At 33.9% G+C, this 8,810-nt stretch overlaps 1 protein-coding gene across 1 annotated transcript; it reads right to left on the reverse strand.

Moving 5' to 3' along the window:
* Nucleotides 1-3,165: 3,165 nt before the first annotated feature.
* On the reverse strand, nucleotides 3,166-3,936 carry LOC148786606 (uncharacterized). Its single transcript, XM_088886194.1, has 2 exons — nucleotides 3,682-3,936; nucleotides 3,166-3,597 (listed from the first exon to the last, which is right to left on the reverse strand). Exons 1-2 carry the CDS (start codon nucleotides 3,934-3,936, stop codon nucleotides 3,166-3,168), a joined length of 687 nt encoding a protein of 228 aa, XP_088742320.1.
* Between the last annotated feature and the right edge of the window lie 4,874 nt (nucleotides 3,937-8,810).

Consider the following 8,810-nt stretch of genomic DNA (forward strand, 5'->3'; position numbering starts at 1 on the left):
TCATAAATTTATATATATACTTTACATAACTGTATCCTAATAAAATATCCATTTATTTAAAATTCTATGTGAATCATTATATATACCCAAGTAGTTCGAGCAATTTTTTGTATTATATATAAATATACAAAAAATATAGATAATTTCTCATAAATTTAATATTAGTTTAAATAAATTTAAATAACAACATGTTGGACTCGACTAAAATTATTTATTGGGCAAGGAGGATTTTGAACTTGAAGTAAATTAAGGAAGGTAATTTTGAAGGTAACTAGTTATAAAGTTAATGAAACACGATGTCTGGCGATTGAATTGAACGTGTTTGGTCATGATTGGTGCAGGGTGAAATATGAGAATTAACATCGGTTCTACTAATAGTCTCTCATATTGCTTGATGGTTAAAATAAAAATTCGTTCTATTATCCCTATCTATTGTAAATATACTATTATTATTGTTTTTAGAATGAAATTAGTTTCATTCCAATCAAATTTAAGAGATCCTAGATACAATCGTTCAACTAACGTTGACGTTATCGGTCTCCCGCCTATCCCACAAATGGGCTGCCATTGCATTACAGAAGGCTGCTTGCGTGTCAATATCTTCTTGAGATTGTTAAGGCAAATGATGAAACTCATCGTTTGGTCATAACTGTCAAACTCTCCACGTTCCCCACGGTAAAAAAAATGGTCATCGATGGAAAATTTTCGTATAAAGTTATGGATGACACAACATGCGATGATAAGATCTCGCTGATGCTCTAAGCTGTAGTGGGGCATATGTCCTTTAAGAATAGGGAATCGGTTCTTTAACACACCAAATGCCCGCTCAGTGACATTACGCAATTGATAGTGAAGCTGGTTAAATAATTCTTTCGGACCACGATCTTGAAAATTCTTACCGTGAAATGAGTTGATGTGATAACGATCTTGTCGGTACGGGGCCAAAATCCATGAAAATTAGGATAAGTGGAATCCACTAAGTAGTATTTACCTGAAATCACAAGAGACATAAGCAGGAATAATCACTCTAGAATAAGTGTGTAAATTTTTTACGAATTTTAGTACAATCTGGTGGCCAAGGAAAATTTCGATCATTGTGGAGGTAATGCATGAACACACGGGCATCATTTGAGCTACCCTCCTATCCAACCAAGACCTATGTAAACATTAGGTCAAAATCGCAAACAACCATAACATTCTGTGAGATTTCACCGTGTCGTGAAGGGTATGCATTCTGCAAGTGTACTGGAACACTTGCTGGTATAAGTCTGCCATCAATTGCCCCGAAACAATCCTAATAAAGAATAAAGTTAAAATGTTACGAGAAGTAAAATTAGAGGAATGTGAATTTAATGAATGCATTATATGTAACCTTAAAATAGGGAAACAAATGTCCACTATACTGGATTCTAGGATGAATATGATTGAAATTTATAGACAAATTAGCTCCGATGCAATAAGATTCAGAGCCCGAGAAACACATTTCATGTGCCTTCAGATGGTGTCCAAAGAGTGCTGAAAACGTTCGCAGTTTGTTCTTTGACGCTCGCTTAAACCAACAGTTTGTAAGAAAATGGCCACGACACGCGACCCTTGCGACTATAATGGACCTCTCTCTTGTAGGAATGCGCATAAATTTTGGAATGTTTCTCTCTTCATCCGTAACATATTGAAGATTCGATCTGGGTGTCCTGACATAAGCTTGCTCACCCAATCAGAACCTTGTAGAGAAGAAATATGTTTTGGTTGTTTTGTCCAAAAAATATGAAGGGCATAACACTTCATAAAGTAACATGAAGTGTTTTTCCTCATCAGAAGACATATCCGAAGAATCAGTCTCTTCATCTCCATCGCTAGAACGATTGGCCCATGATAATTCGGTATCATGAGGAGAATTGGTCCTCGAAGGAGGAGACGAGGTAGTGTTGCCGCTTGATTCATCCATTCCTCTATTTCTGCTCAAAGGTATTGGTTAATACCTTCATAATGCAAATATGCATTAACTGAAAGTCACCTACTAGTCTACCACTTGGGGGTTTGTACATCAACAACCATTATTTAACAAGAAAGAGGGTTGGTGATAAAGTGCCATATAACTATTATTATAGCCAATACATACTTTGCCTGACGAATTGAATTTTGCATATCTTTAGCCTGACCTACATATTGACTAGTTCATGCATGGGGTTTGACTTTATTTCGCCTAGCACGTTAGTTCAGTTAATGGTAGTGTATTGAAATGAGTGTAATAAAATGATAAATTAATATTATTTTTGTTTATAAAAAAATTAATTAAAATGAACATTTTTATTTAGTGTTCGAAAATGAGTATAATAAAATGAAAAATTAATATTTTTTCTCTTTATAAAAATAAATTTAATGAAAGCCGTTAATTTTTATAGTATATGAAAATGAGTTTAATAAAATAATAAATTAATATTGTTTCTCTTTCTAAAAATAAATTTAATGAAAATGATCATTTTTACAGTGATGAAAATGAGTTTAATAAAATGATAAATTAATATTATTTCTGTTTATAAAAATAAATTTAATGAAAACAATAATTTTTATAGTATTTGAAAATGAGTTTAATAAAATGAGAAATTAATATTATTTCTCTTTATAAGAATAAATTTAACGAAAATGATCATTATTTTGCTCGTAATGTGCTAAAATGACTCCAAGGACTACAATGTGTTTGTCACAATATTTGTCACACATTTGGTTAACGTGATTAAAATATTTATGCCAAAAGCAACTGCATATAACTTTTTTTTACCTTATTTCGGTTATTGTAATTTAAAATGAGAATTCTGATCAAGTTTTCTTTGTCATAGAATTCTACTATCATTTACTTAAATTAATGGTAGTCCATGAATTATTCAAATACCTTATTTGAAAAATAAAACCTCAAACAAATCATTACCAACCTTCTAATCTATTATTTAAATAAATAAAAAAAAGAACTAACATCATATTACAACAACTCGTAACATTACAAGTTTAAACCTTCATCCAAGCTAGCAAGTGATCATTGTTACTACTAAAATATTATGAAAATCATGTTTCAAATTCAACACATCAAATTAAGAAGTTTTTACTTGCCCAGTCTCTCAACCCAAGCACGTTTGTCCACATCACTCATCAGAAAGAACATTTGACACCTCACCTCAACACAAATTGATCTTGTGCTGCAAAGAACAAATCTCGCGGTAGTCCCTCCATTTTAGAAAGAACAAGCACGCAATCTTCAATATCGTCGTTGGAAATGTTTGCCAGCTTCCGAGTTTTGGCTTCACTGCAATCTGTTATGGCATCAATGCAATCATCAATTCTATTTGAACAATCACTTTGACCCCCTTTTCGCTGCACTCCTCTTGCTGCTCTTGGATTTTTCACGGTCCCGGATGAGAGTGGATTACCAGTATCCATTGTAGGATGGCTTACATCAACTTCATCATGGTCATTGTTATCGAAAGGAGGCATGGCAAAGGAATGAGCGATATTGCTGGTGGCTACAGAAGCGCAGAACATCTTAGTATATAAATCAAAATGAGGAAGACCCTTCTTTTCCAAGCCAGACTCTCTCGGATTAGCCTGCACAATCATTGATACTTCATTAACGTATGCCAAGAAATGATGAATATATGTTTAAAAATAAAATGAGAAATATACATTTACCGCTACCCACTCAGCCCAACGATCCTTACTGGCAATCACAGTGTACGTAGTTGGATCCCAACCAAAGCCAGTCCGTTTGTATACCAAATCATAAAACTTACGCCAAAGCATCCGAAGCCTGGTAGCCTTACCTTTAAGTTGCGCAATGGTGTATTGTGCTCTATTACGTTCAGACAACTCAATACCGATTTCACGCCAAATTTGCTCACTAAATGTAGATGAGATAAGTTGTCCTTTCTTGTAATGCTCATACATTAATTAAATAAACAAAGAGATCTGTGAAAGATCCCACCAAGCGTCGTTAATTCTTGACTTTGGCTCCGAAGACGTACCGCATGGCTCCTTCTCTTTCTACTCATCTACCATTTTTAAAGTCACAACGTATGTTACTCAACATCTAAATTATTAATAGGATTTTCTCCATAAAATACAATTACCATCGAAGAATGAGTAGAGTAACAACAAATAATGGAAAACAAGCAACAAGAAATCTAGACTATACATAATTGTAAGAGCTAATTTCTTCACAAGAAATGTAGATAGCATTTAAGTGTAAGAGTTTGTTCACAAGATTTTCATGATGGACAATCCACGTCTCAACAGCTGAGGTCATTAGAATTCACCCAAAAATTATTGTGTATATTTGGAAAAAGTTTGCTGGAAAAATCCTTTATCATGCAGATTTTATTGTATTCAAAATCATACCCGCTCATTAAGAGGATGTATGCAATTACTTGAAATAAGTGATTATCACTTATTAGGTTATGATGAAAATAAGATAGAAAAATAGTATTTTTATTCTAATCATAACTTTTATTTTTAAATGTCTCCCTGTTGCAACTCATTAACAACAACTACAAAGTTCTCATGTTTTTTAAATGTCTCCCTATTGAATACACCAACAAAGTTCTCATTTTTTTTAAATGTCTCCCTATCCCTATTGAATACTCCAACAAAGTTCTCATTCTTTTTTTTTTTTTTTTCAAATTCTACCAACTCTCAATTTAGCTCAATTTACAACTTTCTCTAAAAGTTATCTCATTAATTAGATATATCTATTCTACTTAGATAATATCCACAATTATGCAAATCAATGCAGATAATATAACTTAATAGTAGTGACAATCTCATGTATAATTGACAATGATTGATCAAAGTAATGTTTGGCAATTGTATTTATACCACGTAATTTATCCAAGAAAACATATACTTCATCACATATTGATGGGAATATGAAATAAGGAAAAATAGAACAGAGTTACCTCCTTACACGCCATAACCACACCCCAACCCCCTACCATAGATATTAACAGAAATTCTTCTCTCTTTCTCGTCATTTTTCATCTCCTAGTAATTTATACGGAAAATGAGACCATAGATATGCACAGGGCCCTCAAATACATGAAAATTATAGCTTATTTTGGTTAAATGATAGGGAAAAACACCATGCAACATTTAACTATTATCACTCAAAAACATGTTATTTACTGCAAAAATGCAAGGGAGAAACACGCCATCGTCTTATCTCCGTTGCCTAACCGTCCTTCCCTATCCTCCATTTCATCCACCAAAAAACTCACCACCGAATCTGGTTAAAAGAAAATTCTGATGGATAACAGAGCTCACCTTATTTGGAGTGGCGAGCTTTCTCTTCCGACAAAGGATGTCGTTGTTCGAGCCACAGGACTCGACGCCGGTGAAAAATAGGTCGTACGTCGGACATGCAGACAAGTCCGAGGAAGAGGAAGGAGGAGGAGAGCTAGTTTTGGTAGAGTCTTCCATAGAAAGGCATTTTGGGAGAGAAACCAATTTTAATTGATTTAAAGGCTATGACAGGAAAAGATATGGCAGACAAGATAAGACATGTATGACAACTTTGCTAATTAAATTAGATGATCAATGCACGTGGACCTATAATTTCAAAAGATTTGTATACAAAATAGGAATGCCATCTCACTAAAAATTGTTTGACCAAACAAAATCCCAACTACCCATATAGTGAAAAGTGAAAATAATGTGAGTGAAAACACAACTAAACAGGCTCTTAGTAGTTATTGAATTTTGAATTCAATTGGATGTGATATACAAACTCCACAAATATCCATCATAACCACCACAAAATCCACGAATGTTCTTTCCATTTTCTCTCAAAATTATTCTCCTTTTGGTTCTATTTTGAATTGGATTCAAATTAGAACACAAAATAATCCGAAAGCACTAAATAACAGTGTTGTGTTTGGAGTTATTTTTCTTCTTGGTTTTTTGTTCTATTGCTAGATAGAACAAAAACTTTACCTTTTCATTTTGTGGTGTGGACAACTTAGAGAAATTCTAGTTTGAATTCTCAAGTGAACAGAACGGGAGAACATAAAGGGTACAATGCACGTTGCAGTTTTATAAAGAAACAAAAGGTAAAGTTTCATATTATGTTTCTGTACTTTTTCTTTCATCTTCTAGCCACATTTCTAGCATGTTTATATGGTTATTATTATGCTTTTGACAAACACTGAATTCTCGAAAATTTCAAAGAGAACACCCCTTTGAACCGATTTTTTAAAATTTTTATTTCACGCTTCCATCGTATTCTCGGGCCATACCGATTCTTTCAGGAAGGTCAGTGGATCTTAGTTGTGTTCCTAGTGTTCTAAGTGTGAACGTCTTACTCATTTAGAATGATGTGAAGATGTTGGGGAACACTGAAGCACAAACATCATTCACGCAATTCTTCATGAAGGAATTGGATCCTTCCATTATTATAGGGTAAAACTGTCCAAGAATCAGTCTTCTTAGACTAATGAGGAGCTTAGAAAGATGTTTGACATCCCCTATGTCTTTTGCCATTGACAACATGGGTATGTTGTCCAATGCACTAGGTCGAATGTTGTGTACGCTTTAAGCATGACAATGGATATCAGGAGTGTATCGAGAAGGCACTGCATAGCAGTCAAGATTACTTATTAGTACCTGAATAAGAATTACAGAAGTGTTTTGTATGCTAGTCAATGGGGAGTTGATTTTGAAAGGCTATGGCGATACTAGTTTCTAGTTATATGTGAATGGGGACTAGTCTCAATTTGAATATACATTCAGACTTAATGCTGATATGGTGGCTTGGAATGATTTCAAGTGAAATGCCACAATCGTTTTCACTATGAAAATCAAAGGGATAGTGACTTTAATAGTTACTTAGGAAGTGTTTTGAATGAAAAACCACATTCAATGATTGAATGAGGAGCCTAGCACAGCCAAGCCAGTAGTCACTTGGAGGATAGCAACTAGGCAATGGCACAAGCAAAAGAAGTGAGATCTCATCACAGATCCAAGGAATATTCTTACACGCCACCATCGTTCGGAACGATGGTAGGAAGAGGTGGCGTGCGATTAGACTGCGTTATTTTGGCAGAAAATATGGCAGACACGTGAGACTGAGCTGGTATCGCAGATTGCTCACTCAAATAGGCCTGAGGGACATGGACAATTAGCTTTAGGTCAAGTGGGAGATTGTTAGAATAGACGACCAGAAAGCTAATTGGATTGGTGGTTCTGGGAACAATTTAACAATCTTTATGAATGTGATATTATCTTGATGAATGTAGTAAGCATTCATCTGTGGATCCATGTGTTTGTTGTGGTTACTATTTACGTTGAACGGTGTTTTAACGTCACAACAAATACCCAAAAATCAAGTGAATAACCCATGTAGCTGGGCTGCGGATTGGATGAAAGCCATAAGACTAACTTCTGGGATGTCTATGCAATTTTAATAGATTATTTGACAAGGTGGTTAACTGATTGAACTGACTTGTGGGAATTGTCATATGAAAGTATTGGTGGCTTGGTCGGTATGACCTAATTCCCTACTTCGATAATACAAAATTAGTCCTTGGACTTGAGGAATCATGACAGTCACATGCATATGATGGCTATATCTTGGATTGGGCGAGAGATGACTGTGTCTTCATGTGGTTATTATAAGCCTTGTCCAATGTAGTTGAAATATGTGAGGACGGTGGATTTCAAGATACAATCTCAAGTATTCAGCATAGTTGCCTGGTCTAAGATGGGAGTCGACATCCAATTCCATGCCCTAGACCAAGGACGGGGTCCTGATAGTCGATGGAAGGACTGTATTTGTATGGAACTTAAGAGCCTAATATTCACGCCAACATTCACATAATCTCTAGTGCCATGGACCATTGCTAGACGGCCACCAATGGTGATGGGCGTTTTCAATTAATGGTTAATTAAAAATAATTAATTAGATTAGATTTAATTAATTATTTGTGTTGGATACCATTGCCAAGTCTAACTGAGGGTCAACCTAAAGAGTCACACACAAAATCACTATGGTATTGGTAAAATTAATTCTAAAAGAAAATAATTAATTTATTTGGATTAAATTAATTTAAGGAGAATATAAAGTAGATCATTTATCTGGAAAAGTCCATTGGAAGAATGGTCCAAAAATTAATTAATTGGATTAATTAATTATGGGATTAATACCTAAAATTAATTAGATTAATTTATTGATTGGATCAATTAAATAGTGATTGGACTTATATTTATTTAATTGGATTAAATAAACTTTTGGATTTCTATAAAGATTTAAATTAATTTAATTAATTTGAAATTCATGGATATTGATTAGACTTAATTTAATTTTATCAAATCGAGACCGATCAAAATTGGTCCATGGATTGAAGTCCAAGTCAAAGGTGAATAAAGTCGAGAAGGAGTTTCAAATCCTCCACATGGATAAGCCATGATGGCTTAGTGGCGCATATAGTGTGCATGTGTATGTATATTGGTTTATTATAGATAACTTGTGCTGTTTTTGATACTACACATAACACACATGTTTATAAGGATAATGTATATATTAGTAATATTCATTATTTATAAGGGTAAAAATACAATTTTAACATATAAGTCACATAATAAATACATACACGCTACCACAGTCTAAAACTCCCAATACAACTATAAATATCCCTTATATTATTTTTTAAAGTTGTTTCACTATTCATAATTTGACAAGACATCACACAAAAATGATCTCTCTAAAAAATATTTGACCTCAGATGTATTAGTATGTCGAGGGTAATTTTTTCTTTAATTCTCTTACTCAA

This window comes from Sesamum indicum, linkage group LG10 (assembly GCF_026168435.1).
Source record: "Sesamum indicum cultivar Baizhima isolate 11 linkage group LG10, ASM2616843v1, whole genome shotgun sequence".
NCBI classification, from domain to species: Eukaryota; Viridiplantae; Streptophyta; class Magnoliopsida; order Lamiales; family Pedaliaceae; genus Sesamum; species Sesamum indicum.

Coding starts and splice junctions, on each gene's coding strand:
- LOC148786606 (XM_088886194.1), bottom strand. CDS start 3,936: ATGTATGAGCATTACAAGAAAGGACAACTTATCTCATCTACATTTAGT. Junction 3,598..3,681: donor GTTGGGCTGAGTGGGTAGCG/GTAAATGTATAT, acceptor ATGATTGTGCAG/GCTAATCCGAGAGAGTCTGG.